The sequence below is a fragment of the Mastigoproctus giganteus genome, chromosome 9 (genome assembly GCF_048544385.1).
Source record: "Mastigoproctus giganteus isolate SK-2022 chromosome 9, ASM4854438v1, whole genome shotgun sequence".
Classification (NCBI taxonomy): domain Eukaryota; kingdom Metazoa; phylum Arthropoda; class Arachnida; order Uropygi; family Thelyphonidae; genus Mastigoproctus; species Mastigoproctus giganteus.
In genome coordinates, this window is record NC_143583.1 from 22,549,524 (window position 1) to 22,575,041 (window position 25,518).

General features: G+C 38.5%; 1 protein-coding gene across 5 annotated transcripts in view; it reads left to right on the plus strand.

Annotated features, from left to right (window-relative positions):
• Positions 1–25,518, plus strand: part of Cbs (Cystathionine beta-synthase) — a 244,741-nt gene that overhangs the window by 154,996 nt on the left and 64,227 nt on the right. For all 5 annotated transcript variants that reach the window (XM_090381660.1, XM_090381658.1, XM_090381662.1 and 2 more), the window contains exons 7-8: positions 12,085–12,210; positions 14,924–15,008. In XM_090381660.1, the coding sequence (XP_090237786.1) occupies positions 12,085–12,210; positions 14,924–15,008 (211 nt within the window). The remainder of the gene's footprint in view (positions 1–12,084; positions 12,211–14,923; positions 15,009–25,518) is intronic.

Here is a 25,518-nt window from a genome sequence, read left to right on the forward strand (position 1 = left end):
GAACTCCACTAATAACATTTGTCCACTAAGAGCAGTGTCCATTGATTACCACTCTCTGTTGTCTCCACCTCAACCATCCCTTTATCCATTGTAAAAACTTACCCTTGATGCCATACCTCTCCAATTTGTGCAGCAGTCTTCCATGTGCAACAGTATCAAAAGCTTTCCTGAAATCCAAGTATATGATATCAAAATTATTTTTGGCATTCTGTTCCTTTGTGACCACACCATAGTAACCAATCAAATTAGTCAGACAAGACCTCCCTTTGACAAACCCATGCTGTGTCTTAACTATTACTGCAGTCTTGTTTAGATGATCTTGCAATTCCTCTTTAACCAGTGATTCCATTATTTTCCCCAGAACACAAGTTAAATTGGAAAATTTGATATTAATAGTTGTGCATTTCCTTTCCCATTCCTCATTTTTTGCTTCTACTACCAACAATTGGCTATTTTCTTCTTTTCGACATAAGTGTTCCTATATGCATCATTCCTTTCACCCAGCCATTTCTGATTTGCAAGTTTCTTTTCCTCTATGACAATTCTTACTTTTTCTGTAATCCAGGTCTTTTTTAGTCCTTGGCTCTTCTTTTTGCTTAGGATTTCATGAGCTATTTTTTTTACAATATTTTTTAAATATTTGTAGATTTCTTCAGTATTACCTTTTATCTCTATGTTAATTGCAGCATCCAATCTCCGGGTGAAGTTGTTTCTAATGTCTTCCTGAAGTAGTTCAACATTAAATTGATCCACTTGTAGCATTTCTCCTTCCCTGCATTGTTGGATGTCCGTTCTTATTTTCTTAATCCAATTTCACCTCAAGTGTTTTTTTTTTTTAACAAGAAAATGATCAGATCCACATTCTGCTCCTCTATAAACGCTAAGGCTCTCGCACATGACAAATTACTTATTTTAATTGAATTGTTTTATTAAGTATATAACTAAAATATATGTATTTTATTATTATAATTATTATTTCTTTTGATAAACTCCTATTCACTTAAGTTGTAGTGGTATTACTGCTGTAGCAATAAAGACCACGTGCCAGCTGATGAGAAGCCAGCAAACTTTGAAACAGCTGTCTGAGCATTGTATCAGATTTTTAAGTGCATAGCAGATTCACCTATTCTGATGAAGCTATACAATTTTAAAATGTATTAGCAACTTAGGCAAAACCACAGATAATGATTCTTCTACATTGCTTGCAGGACTATTGGCCATGGTTATCAGAACCAATATTCATGGTTCTCTCACTGAAGACTTTTCAAAGGTACATATTAGTACATGTTAACTGCATTTGACTTGGATCATGGAGAGATTTAGGTCATATGCAGTTAATATGTACAAATTTTAATTTCAGGAATTGTTGTTTCATTATTTCTTGCAGTGCAGCATCCTTTAAATTTTTTTTCCAACTCCAAAATGTCATTAAATTTCCTTTCCCTGAGTTTAAATTTTAGTCTCAAATATAAAAATAAAAGACATAATGGGAAACTAGATCTGAAGAGAAAAGAGAATAGGAATCCATTTCATGACATTTTATTCATGGTTAGAAATTGCACAGAAAGTGTGGTTTCTCATCTCACGTGCCTTTCTCATCTCACGGCCCTTCGAAAGGAAAGTTGAGCTGCAATGAACAAACTGAAGATCATAACACAATGAGACATTATACATTTGTTCATCAATTAGCACACTCTAACTGATTGCATGTCAGGTTTTTCTGTAAAAATGCATTGACAGGTTTTGTAGGAGAGTCCAGTTTTTCTGCCAAGTCATGAATGGTGAGATGCTTGTTCAGTGAACCAGCTCGTTAACTCATGCAGTCATTTTTATTTGATCTGGCTGTGGTTGAACACGTATGTTTTTTAATTTTGCGCATACTCAAAAGTCTGCATTCTGCCCACTGCATGCTCTCTGCCTTTAGAAATTTGTATGTTTCAGAAGTTGTTTCTCAAAGTTTTTGATAGAACTTGATGCAGATATTCATACTTAGTCTTACCAACAGGTGTGCAAAATAACATTAAATTGATTCAACGTGATTTTGCAAGCTACATGAGGGATGCTGGCACTAAAATACGATTGAACTCACCTATAATACTGCTTACAACGAGCTTCCGGATACAACAATAAACTGAACTATTTTGTTTGGTCTCATTTAAAAATACACAGCATTCAATTCGGATATAACAGGGGAACATACCACAATGTATAGCAAACCAAGTGCTTCTTGTCATCCTTTACAAATGAGAAGAAAGTTCCTGCTTGTCCTTCAAAAGAAAGTTTATAAAATTGTCTGTGAAATCTGCTGTCTAAAATGATCAACGTCAAAGCAGCAAATTCTTCTAAGCTCTCTACAGGTCTTCTTTTACCTACTCTGTAGCAGCTAGCTATTGGTCATCAGCAAACCAATCAGCGAGCTGTAAAACACACCCCACTCCTTTTCTGATGATCACTCGCTGGCCGCTGCTGAATAGATAAAAGCAGACCTCTGGAGAGCTTAGATGCATTTGCTGCTTTGACGCTGATCGTTTTGGATAGTGGATTTTGCAGAAAATTTTATAAACTGTCCTTTTAAGGATAAACTCTATTCTCACTTCTAAAGGACAGTAAGAGGAACTTGGTTTCAATCTCAGAGCCCAAAAATGCTGAAGAGGAAAGCATTTATCGGTGAAGGAAAAAGCTGAAATTATTGAAGAACTGCAATCTGGTTAGAAGAACATAGAGATATGCAAGAAGTATGGACTTTCTTCATCTACTGTTTCAACACTGTGGAAAAATAGAGACACAGTGTTGAAGGCCTGCGATGACAACAAATGTGAAGAGACTCAAGAAATGCAACAAAGATGACATTGATCAAGCTCTGCTGAAATGGTTCACTGCACAAAGAAATGCCAGTTTACCCATAAGTGGATCAATCTTAAAGGCTAAAGCAGAAAAATTTGCATGGCTTTTTTTCAGCTATGCAGGATTTTGTTGCTCAGATGGGTGGCTTGATCATTTTAAGAATCAGCATAAAATTGGCTATGGCAAAATCAGTGGAGAAGCATCTGCAGTGGACTTGGAGATAACATCTAAGTGGATGACTGACGTGTGGCCACTTCATTCTCAAGGCTACAGTGGCAATGACATCTACAATATAGATGAAGCTGGAATTTTCTATAATGTCACTCCTGACCAAACTTCGAAATTCCAGGGCGAAAAATGCATTGGAGGAAAGTTGGGACAGATAAAAGAAGGCTTCTAGTGATTGGAAAGTCTGCCAAACCAAGCTGCTTCAAGAATGTGAAGCAACTTTCAGTGGTTTATACGTCGAACAGAAAAGCTTGGATGACTTTAAATATTTTCACGGATTACCTCGAAAAGTGGGATAAAGTACAGAAAAGTGCAAAATTATACTTGTTGTAGATAGCTTCCTGCACATCCACAAAAAATATACAATCTAAGTCACATAATGCTCCAAACACTACAGCAGCATTACAACCAATGGATCAAGGTGCGATCAGAAGTTTCAAAGCTCACGATCGTCGCAACTTGGTTCTTTTGCTCATTGACAGAATAGACAAGGGAATTGAAACGAAAATCCATTCTCGATGCGCAAAGTTGCATGAAACTGTTTCAGGAAGGCTGAATTTCGGTTTGTTTGTTTGTTTGTTATTTGGTTTTTAGGAGCATTAGCAACTAAGGCCATATTGGACATAATCAGAATATGCGGTGCTCATTCCCTGACCTTTCTGTATCCTCCGTATTTGGTGGTGACAGGCTCGAACCCCGGTCTAATCAAGAAGTGGGTGTTACGCACTGCTGCTCCTTCCCACCTGGCTACGGAGGCGCCTCTGGATTTCAGTTAAAGCAAGATAACGTTACCAGCAAGGAAGATCACATTCCATTATCTGAGTGGTTGCGAAAAAGGAGTCCTGAGTATTTGAATCAACTTCCAAACATCAACAGTTGGGAGCATGTAGATGCTGACACCATAATTTTGGGAGCTCTTACAACAGAAGATATCATAGAAACTATCTGAGTAGCAGGTGAAGAAAGTGAAGAAGTAGACAAAAAACTCCATTTAGCCTCTATCATATGGAGCAGCTGTTGAGTAGAGAATCTTCAGTGTTTTGTCGAAGCTACAGATGATACTGATGCAGTGGTGTTCAGTGCCTTAAGTCTGATCAGAAGAAAGTTGAGACAAAAGCAGAAGACCAGTCAAATGACCCTGCATTCGTTCCTGAAATTGGATAATTACTTTTCAAAACAATAGGCCCTTTTTAGGGCCACAAATAATTTCCATACATAAGTTAATCTTTTATAATTTGCAATTCACTTTTTCTTCTGGTTTCTACACTTCTGTTGTTCTGAATCACCTAACCCAGGTATAATGATCACTCGGATACAGCTAACACATCTTGCCATCCAGAGACATATGATGCAACAAAGCATAAGCTTGTTTGTTGCATCGTATGTCTCTACTAATGCTCGTTATAAATGAGTTCAACTGTATTTTGAAATCACCATCTAGTAGAACTCTGTCCCCGTCTGTACTGCAATGGCAAGGGAAGTCCAGGAATGAGTATCTTGTATATATCTATTTATTCAATAACATCTTAGTGCACAGGTTAGTGCTATTGCATCATATGGCAATATTGAGAGGTATGGCATTAAGGGTAAGTTGCTACAATGGATAAAGGGATCGTTGAGTGGGAGACGACAGAGTGGTAATCAGTGGACACTGCTCTTCATGGACAAATGTTATTAGTGGAGTTCCCCAGGGTTCAGTGCTGGGCCCCATTGTTGTTTTGTGTATTCATCAGTGATATTGATAAAAATATATCAGGATTAATGTCCAAGTTTGCAGATGATACAAAGATTGGCAGGGTTGTTAACGACAGTAAAGACAGTATGCCACTCCAACTGGATCTAGACAAGTTGGCCAAATGGGCGGAGACGTGGCAGCTGAAGTTTTAACGTTAACAAATGCAAAGTACTGCATATGGGTAGCAATAACTGAAGAGAAACGTACCAACTGTGTGGTACTACACTCAGGGAAGTGGAAAGTGAAAAAGACCTGGGGGTAATTGTGCAGTCAAATATGAAGTTTTCTGAGTAGTGCAGACGGGCTGCCAGCTCAGGTCATGGAGTCTTGTCAATGATATATAGGAATTTTTCTAGCAGGGATAGGGAGGTGATTGAGGTGATTATCCTGTTGTACAAGGAAATGGTCAAGCGACACCTAGAGTACTGTGTACAGGTCTGGAGGCCTCATTTTAGGAAGAATGTAGAGTTTCTAGAATGAGTACAAAGAAGGGTGACGAGATTAATGAGGGGAACAAAGGGGTGCTCTTACCAAGAAAGGCTTAAGTTCTGCAAATTGCAGCGCCTGGAGAGTAGTCAGTCCTCGTATAGCACGACAGTTGTGTTCCTAGAAACCCTCGTGCAATATAAACAACAGGCCCTATGAGAAAAATAGGGTTAGGTGCCGACCACCCAAGATTGAACACACATCTGTAATCAAAACATTACCAAACACAATAAATAATCGTAATAAAATACCTAAGTATTTTATTACGACTATTACGTAATAAAATATTGCTAATTCTTTTGCTTCTATCGTAAGCAAACTTGTTTTTTGTTTGGTTTTCTATCCAAACAGATGACAGCCGTTCCATCTCTTCCAATTCTTTGTGTCTTAATCTAATGGATTTTAATTACACTTTGAGTTGTTCCTGCTATGAAAGTTGTTTTTATTTTCTTTGCATTCTTTATAATTCTCGGCGTTGCCGGGGAAACCCCGGTGGGCCGGAGGCCTGTGTGATTTTGGCCATAAACCATAGTATGAAGCCCCTACAGATTTTCCCGGGTAAGAATTTTTGACTCAGTCCGCCTCTGTTTATCGATATTGCTTTTCTTTTTCTCTCTGAATCTGCAGTCTTCACCAGGATGCTTCCTTTTCACACCTTTTAAGTATTTTACTCATTTTTAGGGAATAAAGCACAATTACAAAACGAGGAAGCACGCTTGATACACATAAACAAAGCTGCGCGCGTGTAGCAACTGAATAAACAACACCATAAAGGCAGAGATACACTATTAACACCTCATATTTTACTAAAGCACATTTCTAGGGGTTACTACCATAAAACAATAAAAACAATTGTCAGTTGCGTTTCTGCTAGTGGAATCTGTTATAAATTGGTAGTAAACTTGATCTAATTGCATTTGCGATTATACCGATAGCTGGAATTGTGTTGGTTTTTAGGTTATTATGGTGAAATGTGTTTCCCCTTCACTGATATAAAAACATAAATACATTTTCAGAATCTTCTCTTCATTCCTATCGTGTTGCGTTCGGTTGGGGTGATTCTGCGTTCGACTGCCATTTCTTGTAAACACAAAGGCGAATCGTGCATAAGCGAATTCGGTTCGTATTATATAAGATATCGTTCCCCCATTTATAAATCGTGTATGATCGAATTCGTGTAGTGTAAACACGTGTTATACGAGGACTGACTATAGGCACTTGCAAGGTGATCTGATCGAGGTGTATAAGGCCTTGAATGGGTTGAGCAAGCTGAATGCTGATGGGATTCTTCCTCTTGCTCAGATTAAGAACCTGAGGGGATATAGATTCAAATTGTGGAAAGACAGTTGTGAATAGATGTGTGGAAATTTGCCTTTAGCCAGCAGGTTGTTGATTGGTGGAACAGACTGCCATCTTTTGTTGTGGAAGTTGATAGTCTAAATAAATTTAAGGCTGAGCTGGACAGGCATCTGGAACGAATGGAGGGGTGAAATGGGAGGGGTTTTTTTTGGCTGATGCGGCATAAGCTTGCTTTGTTGCATTATGTCTCTACTAATGCTAGTATTTGTACGTAGTGAACAACCGAAGTAGATAAATTGGCTAATTTTAATTATATCTCATATTGTGAAAAACCTTCATAATGAGTTGCCATGATATTGCACTACCTCAAATAAGTAACACTTCACCAATGAGAAGACTAACGTTATTTATTCTCAGCAGATACCATCACTGAGACAGCACTGTCTCATATGTGATATGATTAAAACGATGCCGATTTATCTTTTTTTGGTAATTGACTATGTACAAATCTGATACAATAGCACTAACCTGTCCACTAGTGAAACTGCCATGTAGTTTGATGCTTTAACCAAAAAAATTGCTTAGTCAATATCTTTTATAATGTCCCTAGTAAAAAATTTGTTTATTAATTCTAAGGCAATGATAATTACTCAGAATTCTGCTACAAAGCCATACTATCTTTATGTTTGTACAAGTATAAGCTAACCTCAACACAAGGAAACAACAATAAAACCATGTGCTAAGTATGTAAACAAACAAAAAAAAAAAAAGCAAAGCACTCGATCAGTGTGCCAATATTGAGTGGCTGCTAATTTCACGTGCTTTTACTTTTCTAGCACTCATTTGATGTGAACAAAGGTAGTTAACGTGTTAAGGCTTCAAATGGATTGAGTAATCTAAAAGTTGTGGATCCTTACTCTAGCTCAGATAACACACATAAGGGGCCACAAATTTAAATTAGGGAAGGATGGTTACAGGTTAAATGTATGGAAATTTGCTTGTGCTCAGAGGGTACTTGATCACTGGGACAAACTTCAATCTGAAGTTGTGGAACTGGGTAGTTTGAATAAATTTGAGGAAGAGTTAGATTAATTATTGGAGGTGATGGATAGGTGATTTGTGAAGGTTTTTTTTCCCTTTCTTTTCTGGCTGATGCTGTACAAGCTAGTTTTCTTACATCATTTGCCAGTACTACTAATAATATTGTTTGGCTTATTTTTAGTTAATTTTTTAACCCTTTAATTAATTTTTTCAGCCCGCTTAATTCTTTTGCAGACATTTAGCATTTCAGTACTTGGGTAGCACATTTAACATTTCAGTGATTTACTTTTCTGGATCCACTCCCAGTATGTGTGGTACTGCCTCGATTCAATATATGGAATTTCTATGGGACTAAACTATACACCACCTTCACCATCAGCAATGTAAGCTCCATACTTATCTACCTACACTCCACAGGGGAGGAAACATTTAGGCTCTACTCTTCCCTCTGCTCAGATGTTTATATATACACACATACATATGGTTAGCTTCGATTCCACTTTGGAAAAAAAAATAAATAAATAAAATTAATAAATAAGAAATCTTTGTCACACAAGGGTGATATATATATTCAGTGATCACTGAAATATGTCCAGCTCATCCATAATGGACTATGCCACATAGCTGACACTGTAAAAAGCCAAACAGCTTTGTACACTAAAGCAGTGGTAATTTGCATCTGGTCGTGCAAGGCCAAATGATAAAGTAGCAATTATGGAAATATAGTAAAGATATCCTTGACAGAAGGTGTCTTTAATTAAATTCCACATAAGTACACTGTGATCTTGCCACCCAGTGGGTCTTTTACCTGAAGTTTCTTAATGCATGAAGAATCACTGCTGATAACCAGATCAAGAGTATTGCTTCCTCATGTTGCCTAACATGCTGCTATAGAAAACAGTCATCCAAGAAATTCACAAAAGTCTTGCTAGTGTATGAGTGACCAGTCCACAAATTCCAGCCAACATCTGGAAAGTTAAAATCCCCCCACAATGAGATATTCTGATTTGCTGGCCCACTCTGTTTCCCTGTATAGCTGTTGGTATATAGTTGGTATACTGAACACAGTTATTAGGCCTGTAACACACTCCTATGCTCAAATTTATTTTCCCATTACTTATATCACACTGAACTGATTAAACGTTTCACTCATCACCCATGTCAAATGGATGCACTGCCTTACATTTAAGGTTTCTTAACTAAAAACATAGTCCTTCTACCTCTTCTGTCTTTCCTGTATACATTGTACTCCACATATTCAAATTCAGCATCACTCATGTCTGAGTGACACCATGTTTCCCCTATTCCCACAATGTCTGCATTTGATGACTTAATTAGTACTTAAAATTCATCAAATTTATTTACAATGCTTCTGGAATTAGTGTACATGCAAGTATACATTTACGTGTTGGGTTCTTAGTCTTAGTTATTGTAACACAGCACATGTATTTATTTGTTCCATGATGACCCACAGCTGGTCCTGAAGTTCCAGACACTTTGCTTTCCAGGCTGCTGTGTACCAAATGTAGCAGTGCAAGAATCACTTTTACCTCTGCCTACGGCTCTACTTAAGCTATTAGTCTGTGTATCCCTTCAAGCTTGTGATTTTCCGATCCACTTATCACTGCCTTGATAGCATCAGCAAATATTCTTGCACCCCTTCTATTCAAGTATATCCCATCCCTGTAAAAACAGTCTCTCCTGTTAAAAAGCACAGACCATGCTGTGAAATATTTTACCCCACGATCCCTGCACAATCTCTCCAAGGGCTGAATTGATTGACAAGACTCTCAACATATACTACCTCCTACCATGTCTGATCAGAATTTCAGACACTTTCAAATTCAATCCTAACTTGTGATGTTTTCCCAACATTGCTCTGTACTTGTTAAATCCTCATACCTCCTACTTTTAATATCATTAGTGCCAACATGTACAACAATATGAACTTCTGTGTCCTTAAAAGATATCTGCTCTACAATGTGATCTACTTTTGCACTCTAGCAAACATACCCTGGTCCTATTCCACCTATCCTTGCACAACATATTTCCCATTTCCCTGACAAGAGAGTCATCAATAACCAACTTCTGTAGAATCAGAAGAATCTCTGTAGAATCTCTTCTGGAGATAGCCACTGTGTTGTCTGATGCACAAGTGTGTGCTCTGACATTGAGATGGGCTGCTGAGAGCTTGATGGGTCCCCATCTTAATTCCTTCAATAGTGTCTACCACATTTTTTAAACTCTCATAAATGCCCATCAGAATGCTGAATTGGCACCTGATTTCTTCACACTTCCTGTACCTAGCGCGCACACACACACAAAGATACATAAATCAATTCCTGTTCTAGAAAGGTCTGCAAACATTTCACAAGTTGCAAGTTTTGTTAGGCTGTGATATGTTGGAAAATCGCTCTCTTCGGTTCTCCCCTGAATCACAGCATTCCCACTGCTTTGTGCTCGTCTTTGCTGCTCTGGGCATGATTTCTGTTTATATGCAATTTAATTGTTTAACAATGAAAATTAATAAATTTAATAATACTTATATACTTATATTTAAAACATACTTGTATACTGGGTGGTTATAAAATAAGTTTCCCTATTCAGGAGACCCTAGTGTCAAAACAGAGTTAGCACTGTGAAAATCGGTGGGTATGTCATTTAAGGTATGGGGAAGCGATTTGTAGAAGGGAAAAAAATAGTTAATTTCTGCCACCAGGGGAAAACGGCACTGCACATATGTAAAAGTTGTCATTTACTTCAAGACATGCTGCTTACACAAATTACATCCTGTTAGATAAAAGCAGAAAGGCCAATGCCTTTAACTTTAACTGTCAATAACCATTATTACACTTACAAAAAAGGAACCTGCTCTTTTAGTGTTTTTTTTTTTTTTTTTTTGGTAGTTGTTGGCGCATCGGCTTCTGTGGCCATAATGCACCTCCAAGTTTTTTGCAGTACTTTGATCCAAGCCCGAGGCGGGATTCGAACCCGCGACCTTTGGGTTGCCAGGCAGGCACTTTACCCACCCGGCTAGCCTGGTCGGTGCTCTTTTAGTAAAACTGTTCTACCAGAATAATAGTAAAGCTAATGCAGCACTACTTGAATTTCAGAAACTTAAAGGTTTGCATAAAATACCTTTGACATCAGTGGGGCTTTGAAAACTAATAAAGAAATTTGAAGCGACCAGGGAGTTGGGTGTAATTCCATGCAGGGGACAACCACATATCGGAATGGAGGTAGTGGATGAAGTGGCAGTTGCAATGGTCAGAATGCGAAACACTACCAGTCAGTAGTGGCAGAGGTGTGTCAAGAGACTTAAACCTTCCTTGGTCTATTGTACGTAAAGTGCTTCAAATAATTTTGCGCTGTTTCCCCTACAAGATTCACGTAGTGCAAGAACATGTCTTGTGGTCAGCAACAACAAATAGACTTTGCTGTACGATTTCTGGCTGATGTGGAACTTGACGATACATGGACTCCAATGATCTTGTGGTCTGATGAGGCACGTTTCACTCTTCATGGGGCTATAAATGCGCAAAACTGATGAATATGGGGAACTTCTCGTCTATCTGCTGTGCATGAAAGACCACTACAAAGTCCATATGTTACAGTATGGTGTGGACATAGCAGAGTTTATAATTGGGCCATTTTTCTTTGAAGAGTCTACACCTCATGGGGCCCCTGTAAGGTGTACGGTAACTAGTGCATGCTACTGCACTCTTCTAAGAGATCACATTATTCCCGCTCTGCAAGAAAGGGGTAGTGAACATCCCCAATGAGATGCTATGCAAAACTGTGGTGCATGCAGTCCTCCATTTTCAGAATGTCATCTCAAGTGAAGGAAAGCACATAAAACAATATCTGTAGATTTCTAAGTTCTGATATTAAAATCTAATCGTAAGTTAAGTATTCCATCTCATGTTTACAGTGCCAATATCTACCCTGGTGGCAGAAATTAACTTTTTTTTTTTTTATAACCACTCAGTACTTCTGAAACAAAGCATTGTGTTGAAGGCCCCTCAGTAGCCAGGTGGGCAGGAGCAGCAGTGTATGCTTCTTGATTAGACTGGGGTTTGAGCCCGTGACCACCAAATACGAAGGATGCGGAAAGGTCAAGGAATGACCACCGCATATCCCCGGAGCAATATGGCCTTTGTTGCTAATGCTCCTAAAAACCAATATTGTTGAAGTAAAACTTCAGCATTTACCTCTTCTGTTTATAAAGGAGTGTTACCTCATAAGAGGACTACTATGAAGGGAACACAGGACCATCACGAAAGTAGATGGTAAGTGATACTTTTTTTTTTGTGGGTTGTTTGTTTTGTCATTTTTTAGTTAGTCAGGAAATGAGTAGTACCTTATATCTAAAAGTATGCTGATTTGTATAATTTTTTTTTCCCCCTCCTCCTACTTGTATTCTATTTTCTTTTATTTTTTTTCCACAATAGGTAATTGGTGTAGACCCTTGTGGTTCTATTCTGGCAGAACCAGAAGTTTTGAATGTTTGCGAGACATCATTTTATGAAGTTGAAGGCATTGGATATGATTTTGTTCCTACAGTGCTGGACAGGACAGTAAGAAAACATGCTGATATCTGAATTTATTTATTTATTTGTTTATTAAACTGTAATTACATTATGATAATTTTTATAATAATGTTAATTAAAAAGAATTGTAAAGATGCATGCTGCAAAGAGCATCCGTTGCATTTTTTTTTTTTTTTTGTTATTGTATTCTAACATAATGGAAACAATGTTCCCTCCCCCTGCCTTTTTTTTTTTTTTACAAATTACTTTTAACTATAAAATTTAATTTTACTGTATGAAGTTATTTATCCTTTTACCATATTAAACCATATTATAATTTTATATTGCTTTATTTCTAAACCTATTTGTACTTCTATTGGTGGTCATTTTGACCCCCACTTTTGTTTTACTCTTTTGCACCTTAAAACCAGTCTATTCATATTGAACTGTAACTGACAATACCCACAAAAAATATTTTCTTTAGTTAGCCTGTTTAAAATTTGAAAAATCTTGTATTGAATAGTATTAAAATGATATAATACTATTAATGATATAAGTATTGAAGATTATGAGTTTTAATGAGTCCCATCGTGCTAATCTTTGAAAATCAAATACAGTAGAAAGTTGGTTATCCAGAACATCAGTTCCGGATAACTGACTTATAGAATTCTATGGGACTGAACTGCATCGTGAGGTCTAGAATTCTATGTGACCTTCAGAAAAATATCACAGACTACTCGGTTTTTCTCGAAAACCATGAGTGAATTTCAGATTAGTTTAGCTCCAGATTTGGTAAGAATAATATTAGCCCAAAACTGTGTGATTCATTATTTTTCTCAACTTTGTTTTGGTAAAATTTGAATAAAAAGAAAGCATGTAGTTTTAACATTGCAACAAAAAATGGAAATTATTAATAGAATTAGAAAAGGTCAAAATTTAGCAAATCTTTCCAAATAGTTTAATGTGGTGAATTGAACAATTTACGACATCAAGAAAAATTCCAGTGCTATAGCAGAATTTGTGTTGATTATGGGATAGAGAAAGAGGATCTAGCAGGAAAACTATGTCAAAACCTGAAAATGCCTCTTTAGAGTGCACATTATTTGTGGTTTCTTCAGAAGCGAAATTTAGGTGAACCAGTGTCTTGTTCAATGTTGTGTGAAAAAGCATTGGATTTTAATATAAAATTAAGAGATAATGAATATTTTAAGGCAAGCACAGGTTGGCTGAAAAACTTTAAACTGAGAGACAGTATATATGAACTAGATATTCAAGGCGAGAAACTTTATTCAGACAAATCGGCAGTTGTGTCATTAAAAATTAAGTTTGCTTCAGTTATAGCAAATTATGAGAAAGAAAACAATTATAAGTTTGATGAGACAGGCTTATATGGAAATCATTACCCAGAAAAACCCTAGCCACTAAAAGAAAAATGCCTGCACCAGGTTTTGAGATGAGAAAATTGCAAGCAACAATTACTGTGTGTGCAAATTGCTACTGGGATGCACAGATTGTCCATCCTCGTTATTGGAAGGTCAGAAAAAACCAAGAGCATTTAAAAATATTTCTAATTTTCCTGTTTTGTATAAAAATCATAAAAATGCCTGGTTGGATGTTTCTCTTTTCCCGAGATTGGTTTATAATTTTTTTTTATTTAATTAATTTTAATTATTTAATTTAAATGTAAGGTATTTGAGAAAAATTATCACTTTTCACAATGCAAATTTTCAGTTAGCATGTTCTTTTTTTTTATTATGCGATAGTTGAAAAAGATTTGAATCGCACATTAAGCTTACCACGCATCGGATGAGCAATAAACAAACGTTTGCCTGCTGCCCACCTCGGTGTGTTCCATTAGAAGAAGACGTGTTACTTGTTTGTCTCATGCTAATAAAGCCAATGCAGACTTGAATTTAAAAATTCAAATTTTTAAATGAGGCAGATGAAAATGTTACCGCGAAGGAGATAACAGTAAAAGAACTAGATGAAATCTTTCGTATAACAGAGAACCTCAAACAAAAGGTTTGAGGTTCTCTGTGATATTTATTTTGCCAGGGCCCAGAGACGATTGTTGTCAGCTATCGGAAATTGATTGATGAAAAGAGAAAGTCAACAATGTTCAAATATTTCTGCAACAGTCATTTCTTCATCGTGTATTTTATGTCAGAGGTTCCCAAACTTTCTCGGTTTACGGCGCCCTTAGTGTCTCAGTAATTTTTTCACAGCACACCCAGACCAAAAGAAATACCTAACAGTTCCGTTTAGTAGTTAGGTCCAAACAACTTAATAAGAAATGTTGAAACTGTGAACTACCTCGAGGTAGTAGTTTGCACGGTGTCTGATAGATGTAGAGTATTGCTGTGTTTCCCTTGAAAATTTAAAATATTCTGCAGCACACAATTTGGGAGCCGCTGTTTTATGCAATAAACATTTAATTCCATAATTATTTTCATTATCTTTTACATTGTATACACTTAAAGTTATTTAAAAGGCATTTTTAAAATTCTTATGGACATTCCAGAAGGTCAAGGACCAATTATAATTTTTCCTATTGATTATTATATTCGATTAATGCGTTTCCATTTTGCGCGATGCAAAATGGAAACTGTCACCGCGATGCAAAATGGAAACTGTCAATTTTCCCACTCCAGTTAATGCCAGATTTTCCCTTCTAACTTTCAGCTAGTATTTGTGCATTCTTTGTAAGTATTGCTACATTCAATTTCCTTATATAATAAAGTAAATTTTTTACAAATGTTAGGTAGTTGACAGATGGACGAAGACAGAAGATAAAGAGTCATTTCTAATGGCAAGACAACTTATTCGTTTAGAAGGCTTACTTTGTGGTAAATATAATGGAATATCAGATTTTACTTTTCTGTCAGCAGAATTTCTAGAGAACTGCAAATGAATATTAGGTGTTCATTATATTAGAAAAAATTTAATGAAACACAATAATAAAATAAGATGCAAAATAATTTAGAAATACTTTTGAAGGCATATATTTCTAGCTGAGCTGCTTTTCATCCTTTCATTGGAAGTTAGAGTAATTAAGAAGTTTGAAAAGTCTTTACCATATATTTGTCTGGTTCCTTATAGTTTCTTCCAGTGGCTTATCAAGTGAAGTAATTCTCTCTCTCTCTCTCTCTCTCTCAATTTTTAATACATGCCTAAATTATTTAAATTTGTTACCCTACATTTAGTTTTAAGTCATTTGAATCACGGTCCTTCACATATCTTTCTAGTATCAGAAGGCTAATTGGCTTGTGTTGGCTCACACAAGAACCCTTAAGATGTGTGCAAGTGCTAAATTTAATCTGTGTTATAAATAAACTCACGTGACCCCTTCTAATAGTTTTTGCAAACTCTTAAGGTCTCTTCAATGATATTAGCAAAGACCCCTTATACCACCTCTGTTCAAATGTTATCCATACCTATAAAACAGATTTGTTCCAACTGTTAGGCCAAGCTATTCTTGAGAAAAAAAAAATAAATAAATAAAATCCTCCCAGAAGCATTGCTAATTCCCTCAAACTTTTAGTTAATCTAATATTCATAGTATTTTTTAGCATTAGGTCCTCTTATTGTACCTGTACAGAATTTCAGACATATATTATGATATTTCCCTTACAGTAGATTCCTTCAATAAAATGCAACCTGCACTGGACAATTTTTCACTGAGGCCTGAATTAGGGGTGTGTCACCTGGCAGTTTACAGATATTTGAATTCATAATGTTTTTCTTTCATTCCAGGATATTATTTCACTTCCTTGTTGACCCAGTCCCATCCAGTAGTGCTCCAAGTTTTAATTTCGGTTTACTTTGCCACACTCTATGCATGTGGGCATAGAAAAGCATCATCAGTTGAATTATAATTATTTGCATGGGTGTTGTTGGGAATCATCCACAGGCTGTGAAAGCAATGAATTTCTGATTCATAGAGGAATTGCCTAAAGTCATTCCCACTGAGTTTTGCAACTTATGTTGAAGTGCTCATTCTTTTATTAACCATTATTCTGATAAGATTAAAAAAATATCACAACATATCCATCAAAATACTATTATAATATGAAGCTACCTTTTAAAATATCCTGCATAAATTTTTTAATATAGAATTGCACACTAATTGAAGTTATTTGAAACTATCAGTAAATAAATTTTGCTTTGTTTGGGTTTTCTTCCATTTTAATACTTAAAATTTCTTCAATAAATGTAAGTTCTCTGATCAAAGGATATCATTCTTCTTTCTCTACTTATGTACCATCTCTAGATTTCATTGTAACTGCTCACTGTATCGATAGCACAGGTGTCCAGAACCTTTTCACAAGCAGTTCTTGACTGACCAGTTCTCAAATCATACTTTCAAACAATTTCATAATTTTTACCTACTAGAAAACTTATTAGCATTAGTAGAGGCATATGAAATTATTTAGGCTATGAACTTCCACAACAAAGGATGGAAATCTGTTCCACCAATCAACCACCCACTGGTTAAAGGCAAATTTCTGCACATTTATTCTACAACTGTGTTTCCTCAGTTTGCATCTATGCCTCCTTCAGGTTCTTAATCTGAGCAAGAGGAAGAATCCCATCAGCATTCAGCTTGCTCAACCCTTTCAAGGCCTTATACACCTCAATCAGATCACCTCGCAGATGCCTACTCTCCAGGCTCTGCAATTTGCAGAACTTAAGCCTTTCTTGGTAAGAGCACCACTTTGTTCCCCTTACCAGTCTTGCTGCCTTTCTTTGTACTCATTCTAGCAACTTTACATCCTTCCTAAAATGAGGCCTCCAGTGTACACAGTACTCTAGGTGTGGCCTAACAATTGCCTTGTATAATGGGTAATTACCTCCCTGTCCCTGCTAGCAAAATTCCTATATATCATTGACAAGACACCATGACCTGCCCTGGCAGCCCATTTGCACTGCTCAGCAAACTTCAAATTTGACTGCACAATTACCCCCAAGTCTTTTCCACTTCCCTGAGTGTAGTACCACACATTTGGTACGTTTCTCTTCAGTTATTTTTACTTATATGCAGTATTTTGCTTTTGTCAATATTAAACTTCAGTTGCTATTTCTCAGCCCATTTTCCCAACTTATCTAGATCCAGTTGGCGCCTCAGTAGCCAGGTGGGAATGAGCAGTGCGTAGCACATGCTGCTTGATTAGACTGGGGTTCGAGCCTGTCACCACCAAATACGGAGGATGCAGAAAGGTCAGGGAATGACCACTGCATATCCTGGAGCAGTATGGCCTTAGTTGCTAATGCTCCTAAAAACCAAATAACAAACAAGCAAACAAACAAACAAACAAACATCTAGATCCAGTTGGAGTAGCTTAGTGTCTTTACTGTTGTTAATAACCCTCCCATCCTTTGTATCATCGGAAAACTTGGACATTAATTCTGATATACTTTCATCAATATTATTGATGAATAGACAAAACATTCAGTGGCAGAAGACAGAGAGTGGTAATCAATGGACACTGCTCAACTTGGACTAATGTTATTAGTGGAGTTCCTCAGGGTTCAGTGTTGGGTCCGTTGTTGTTTTCTGTATTTATAAATAATATTGATGATGGTATATCAAGCTTAATGTCCAAGTTTGCAGACGATACAAAGGTTAGCAGGGTTGTTAAGGACACTACTGACGCTATGCTGCTGCAACAGGATCTGGAAAGGTTGAGCAGATGGGCTGAGAGGTGGCAAATGAAGTTTAACATTGACAAATGTAAAGTACTACATATGGGAAACAGTAACCCCAGAGCAACGTATCAACTCTGCGGTACTACACTGGCAGTGGTGGAGAATGAAAAGGACCTGGGGGTAATTGGGCAGGCAGATATGAAGTTCTCTGAGCAGTGCAGACGAGCTGCAAGAGTAGCTCATGATGTCTTGTCAATGATATACAGGAATTTTTCTAGCAGGGATAAGGAGGTGATTATTCCCTTGTATAAGGCAATGGTTAGGCCAAATCTTGAGTACTGTATACTGGTCTGGAGGCCTCATTTCAAGAAGGATGTAGAGCTGCTGGAACGGGTACAGAGAAGGGCAACAAGATTAGTGAATGGAACAAAGGGTTGCTCTTACGAAGAAAGGCTTAAGTTTTGCAAATTACAGAGTCTGGAGACTAGGCACCGGCGAGGTGATCTGATAGAGGTCTATAAGGCTTTGAATGGTTTGAGCATGCTCAATGCCAATGGGATTCTTCATCTTGCTCAGAGGGCATAAATTCAAATTGAGGGAGGACGGATATCGGATAGAAGTGCAGAAATTTGCCTTTGGCCAGCGGGTGGGGTTGGTGGAACCGACTTCCATCACTTGTTGTTGAAGTTGATAGCCTAAACAAATTTAAGGCTCAACTGGACAGGTATTTCGAGCGAACGGAGGGGTGAAATGGGAGTGCTGTGTCTTTTATTTTTTTTATTTTTTTTGGCTGATGCTGAATAAGCTTGCTTTCTTGCATCATATGCCTCTACTAATGCTAATGCTAACATCAGTGGGCACAGCACCAAATCCTCGGGAACTCCACTAAACATTTGTCCACAAAGAGGAACCCATAGGCTCAAGATGTGCAAATGTGACCCCAATTCACAAAGGAGGATCAAAGGCTGACACTAGTAATTATAGACCTGTGAGTTTAACTTCTGTTCCAGGAAAATTAATGAACTGGTTAAAGAAGCACTGCAGGATCATCTAGACAAGACTTCAATTATAGCTCGGACACAGCATGGTTTTGTTAAGGGAAAGTCTTGCCTGACCAATTTGATTGGATACTATGATGCAGTCACAAAAGAACTGGATGCAGGGAATAACTTTGATATTATATATTTGGATCTTAGAAAGGCTTTTGATACTGTTGCACATGGAAGACTGCTGCGCAAATTGGAGCAGTGTGGCGTTGGAGGAAAATTGCTGCTAAGGATAAAGGGATGGTTGAGGGGGAGAAGGCAGAGAGTGGTGATCAAAGGACACTGCTCATCGTGTACTAAGGTTATTAGTGGCGTCCCTCAGCGTTCAGTGTTGGATCGTCCATTGTTGTTTTCTGTATTTATAAATGATATTGATAATGATATATCAAGCTTAATGTCCAAGTTTGCCGATACAAAGGTTTGCAGGGTTATTAAGGGCACTACTGACAGTCTGCTCCTGCAACAGGATCTGAAAAGGTTGAGCAGATGGGCTGAGAGGTGCCAAATGAAGTTTAACATTGACAAATGTAAAGTACTACATATGGGAAACAGTAACCCCAGAGCAACTTATCAACTCTGTGGTACTACACTGACAGTGGTAGAGAATGAAAAGGACCTGGGTGTAATTTTTCAGGCAGACATGAAGTTTTCTGAGCAGTGCAGATGGGCTGCAAGAGTAGCTCATGGTGTCTTGTCAATGATATACAGGAATTTTTCTAGCAGGGATAATGTGATTATTCCCTTGTATAAGGCAATGGTCAGGCCACACCTTGAGTACTGTATACAGGTCTGGAGACCTCATTTCAAGAAGGATGTAGAGCTGCTGGAACGAGTACAGAGAAGGGCAACAAGATTAGTGAATGGAACAAAGGGTTGCTCTTATAAAGAAAGGCTTCAGTTTTGCAAATTACAGTGTTTGGAGACAAGCACGGGCGAGGTGATCTGATAGATGTATCTAAAGCCTTGAATGTTTGAGCATGCTCTATGCCGATGGGATTCCTCCTCTTGCTTAGAATAATCACCTGAGAGAGCATAAATTCAAATTGAGGATAGACAGTTGTAGATGTGCGGAAGTTCGCCTTTAGCCAGCAGATAGTTGGTTGGTGGAACAGACTTCCATCTTTTGCTCTGGAAGTTGATAGCCTAAATAAATTTAAGGCTGAGCTGGAGAGGTATTTTGGAAAGAATGGAGGGGTGAAATGGGACCTGTTTTTTTTTTTTTTTTTTTTTTTTTGGCTGATGCTGCATAAGCTTTCTTTCTTGCATCATATGCCTCTACTAATGCTAATGCTAAGAGCAGTGTCCATTGATTACACTGTGTCATCTCCCACTCAACCATCCCTTTATCCATTGTAGCAACTTACCCTTAATGCCATACCTCTCCAATTCGTACAACAGTCTTCCATGTGCAACAGTATCAAAAGCTTTCCTGAAATCCTAGTAGTAGTAGTAGTAGTGGCATGTGATGCAAGAAAGCAAGTGTATGAGCTTATGCAGCATCAGCCAAAAAAAAAAATCACACCATTCCCTCAAAATGCCTGTCCGGTTCCTCTTTAAATTTATTCAACCTATCAACTTCCACAACGACAGATGGAAGTTTGTTCCAGCAATTAACCACCCACTGGCTAAAGTCAAATTTCCCCACATCTATTCTACATCTGTCTTTTCTTAATTTGAATATATGCCCCCTTAGGTTTGTAATCTGAACAAGTGGAAGGATCCCATCAGAATTCAGTGTGCTCAACCCATTCAAGGCCTTATACACAATCAGATCACCACACAGGTGCCTAGTCTCCAGCTACTGCAATTTGCAGAACTTAAGCCTCTCTTGGTAAGAGGATCCCTTCATTCCCCTCACCAATCTTGTTGCCTTTCTCAGTACACACTCAAGCAAATCTACATCCTTCCTAAAATGAGGCCTCCAGACCTGTACACAGTACTCAAGGTGTGGTCTGACCATTGCCTTATACAGAGGGACAATCATCTCCTTTTCCCTGCTAGAAAAATTCCTATATATCATTGACAAAACCCCATGACCTGCCCTGGCAACCTGTCTGCATTGCTCAGAAAACTTCATATCTGATATGAAGTATATGATATCAAAATTATTTTTTACATTGAGTTCCTTTGTGAACACATCATAGTATCCAATAAAATTGGTCAGACAATACCTCCCTTTAAGGAACCCATGCTGTGTCTTAACTATTACTGCAGTCTTGTCTAGATGATCCTGCAATGCTTCTTTAACCAGTAACTCCATTATTTTCCCTGGAACACAAGTTAAACTTACAGGTCTATAGTTACTTGTGTCACCTTTTGAACCCCTTTTGTGAATTGGTGTTACATTTGCATACCTCCAGTCCATGGGGACCTCCCCTGAGTGTAAGGAAGCTAGCTCTCATAATTATGGCTATAGGTTTGCTTACTTCCTTTGCTGCCTCCTTTAATGTAACTGGATAGATCCCTTCCACCTCAGGTGCCTTCCTTGTGTTTAACTGCAACAATTACTCCTCCACTTTGCTCTCAGTTATTAGAAAATCACTTAGCTCCCTGTTAGTTTGATAAACTTCTGGCATTCACCTCATTGAATAACTCCTCAAGTGTGAATGTAGATGCAAAATACTCATTCCGTTTATCAACTACCTGAGCTTGATCATCAACTGTCAACCGATCTATGTTAAGTGGTCCAATCTGGTTCATCCCTTTCCTTCTAGAGTTCACATAAGTAAAGAACTCTTTGCTGTTTTTCTTTTAGCATTAGCATTAGTAGAGGCATTTGATGCAAGAAAGCAAGCTTATGCAGCATCAGCCAAAAAAAAAAAAAAAAAAAAAACCCACTTCCACTTCACCCCTCCGTTCGTTCAAAATATCTGTCCAGCTGAGCCTTAAACTTATTTAGGCTGTCAACCTCCACCACAAGGGATGGAAGTCTGTTCCACCAACCAACCACCCGCTGGCTAAAGGCAAATTTCTGCACATCTATCCTACATCTGTCTTTCCTCAATTTGAATTTATGCCCTCTCAGGTGATTATTCTGAGCTAGAAGAATCCCATCAGCATTGAGCATGCTCAAACCATTCAAGGCTTTATACACCTCTATCAGATCACCTCGCTGGTGCCTAGTCTCCAGACACTGTAATTTGCAAAACTTAAGCCTTTCTTCGTAAGAGCACCCCTTTGTTCCATTCACTAATCTTGTTGCCCTTCTCTGTACTCGTTCCAGCAGCTCTACATCCTTCTTGAAATGAGGCCTCCAGACCTGTATACAGTACTCTAGGTGTGGTCTGACCATTGCCTTATACAAGGGAATAATTACCTCCTTATCCCTGCTGGAAAAATTCCTGTATATCATTGACAATACTCCATGAGCTACTCTTGCAGCCCATCTGCACTGCTCAGAGAACTTCATATCTGCCTGCACAACCACCCCCAAGTCCCTTTCATTCTCTACCACTGTCAGTGTAGTACCACAGAGTTGATACGTTGCTCTAGGTTTGCTGTTTCCCATGTGTAGTACTTTACATTTGTCAATGTTAAACTTCATTTGCCACCTCTCAGCCCATCTGCTGAACCTTTCCAGATCCTGTTGCAGCAGCATAGTGTCAGTAGTGTCCTTGACAACCCTGCCAACCTTTGTATCGTCTGCAAACTTGGACATTAAGCTTGATATACCATCATCAATATCATTTATAAATACAGAAAACAATAATGGACCCAACACTGAGCCCTGAGGGACTCCACTAATAACATTAGTCCACAATGAGCAGTGTCCATTGATTACCACTCTCTGTCTTCTCCCCCTCAACCACCCCTTTATCCATAGCAGCAATTTGCCGCCAATGTCACACTGCTCCAATTTGTGTAGCAGTCTTCCATGTGCAACAGTATCAAAAGCCTTTCTAAGATCCAAGTGTATAATATCAAAGCTATACCCTGCATCCAGTTCTTTTGTGACTGCATCATAGTATCCAATCAAATTGGTCAGGCAAGACTTCCCCTTAACAAAACCATGCTGTGTCCGAGCTATAACTGAAGTCTTGTCTAAATGATCCTGCAGTGCTTCTTTAACCAGTGCCTCCATTAATTTTCCTGGAACAGAAGTTAAGCTCACAGGTCTATAATTACTTGTGTCAGCCTTTGATCCTCATTTGTGAATTGGGGTCAAATTTGCACATTTCCAGTCTATGGGTACCTCCCCTGAGTCCAAGGAAGCTCTCATAATTATGGCCAAGGGTTTGCTTACTTCCTTTGCTGCCTCCTTTAATATAACTGGATAGATCCCATCCACCCCGGGTGCCTTTCTTGTGTTTATCTTCAACAGTTTCTCCTCCAATTTACCCCCAGTTATTTCAAGATTCTGTAGCTTACTGCTAGAGTTAAATACACCTCTGGCATTCCCCTCGCTGAATAACTCCTCATGTGTGAATGTCGATGGAAAATATTCATTTAGTTTGTTAGCTACCTGAGCAGGATCATCAACAGTTGACCCATCAATATCAAGTGGACCAATCTGATTCATCCCCTTCCTTCTAGAGTTTACATAAGTAAAGAACTCTTTGCTGTTTTTCTTTGCATCCCTTGCCAAGGATTTCTCGTAATCTGCCTTCGCCTGCCTAACCTTCTTTGTAACTTGGTTACAGATCAACTTGTATCTATCATAGGCTTCTGTGTCATGTGTTAATTTGTAAGTATCCCATGCATTTTTCTTCTCTGCCATATGCTTCATTAGTTCATCTGACATCCATTTTGGCCTAAACCTTGAACAATATTTCTTAGTTGGTATGTAAAGCCTAATAGCTTCCAAGATAAGTTCTTTGAATGCTTCCCATTTTGAATTTGCTGTTGGTAACATCATCAGTTGGTCCCACTGTATAGAATTTAAATACTGTCTCAGTCCATCGTAGTCGCCTTTACAGAAGCAATAACCCTTCCCTTTACCCCTAATGGTAGTTACCTCTTTGAGTAAATCCCACTTCAGCACACTGTGATCACTGCCACCATGTGGTTCATTTATCTGCAGATTCTTAATGCATGAAGAATCACTGCTGATAATCAAATCAAGAGTATTACTCCCTCATAGTTGCCTCCCGAACATGCTGATGTAGAAAACAATCATCCAATAAATCCACAAAAGCCCTGCTAGTGTGTGTGACCAGCCCCGAAATTCCAATCAGTATCTGGGAAATTAAAATCTCCCATTATAAGACTCTCTGATTTACTGGCCCACTCTATTTCCCTGTACAGTTTCTTATTATACTCATCAGAGTCATTAGGCCTATAGCACACTCCTACTCTCAATTTTGATCTCCCAATGCTTATGTCACACCAAACTGACTCAACACTGCACTGTCCAGCGATGTCAACTGGCTTCACTTCCTTGGTTTTTATGTGTTTCTTAACTAATAGCATAACCCCTCCCCCCTTCCTATCCTGTCTATCCTTTCTGTAGACGTTGTACTCCCCAAAAATCCAGTTCTGCATCCCTTATATCTATGTGACACCACGTCTCTGATATCCCAACAATATCTGCCTTTGATGTTTTGAGATACCTCAAATTCATCAAATTTATTTACTGAACTCCTAGCATTGGTGTACACACAAGCATACCTGCACCTGTTTCTATTCTTAGCTACTCTAACACAACCCATGTGTTTACTTGTACCGCAATGGCTCCCAGCAGTCTCTGAAATATCATGCATCCTGTTTTTCAGGCTTCTGCTCATTCTAATAGAAGCAGTGCAAGAATCTCTTTCACCTCTGCCAGTGGCTACTGTCAATCTATTGGTCTTTGTCTCCCCCCCCAAGCTAGCAGTTTTCCCGCCCACCTAACACTGCCTTGATAGCATCAGCAAATATTCTTGCATCCTTTCTATTTAAGTGTATCCCATCCCTGTAGAAGCAATCTCTCCTGTTAACAAGTACAGTCCAGGCTGAAAAAAATTCTACCCCTTGAGCCTTGCACAATCTTTCCAGGGCCGAATTGGTCGACAAGGCTCTCATCATATACTCCCTCCTATTGTGTCTGGACAGAATTGCAGACACTTTCAAATTCAACCCTAATTCTCGGATTTTGTTCAACAGTGACCTGTACTTGTTAAGTAATTCTGCCGGTCTCCTACTCTTAATATCATTAGTGCCAACGTGTACAACTATATCACCTTTAGTGCCCTTAAAAGATGATATTCGCTCTACAACGTCATCAACCTTTGCCCTTGGCAGACATACCCTGGTCCTGTTCCACCTATCCTTTTTACAAAGCATGTTCCCCGTTTCCCTGACAATAGAGTCACCAACAACTACTAGTTCCTTCGCGACCAGCGCATTCTGCCTTGGGGGTTGCCTCTGTGTCACGTGATGCCCAAGTGCAAGCTCTGGCGTTGATATGGGCAGCTGAGAGCTTGATGGACCCCTCAATTTAGTTTCTTCGAGGTCATCCACCCTGTCCTTCAAGCTCTCATATAGGCCCACAAGAACGCTGAGTTGTTGCCTGATATCGATACACTCCTTGCATCGCGCACATACAAAGACATCCCCCATGGCAGTATCATGTCCCGTACGCGATTGCTCTGCAAACATCAAGCAAACAGTGCATTTTATAAGGCTGTGAGTCAGAGGACAACTGCCCCCCTCAGTTCTGCTCTGAGCCACAGCAATTCCATTAGCT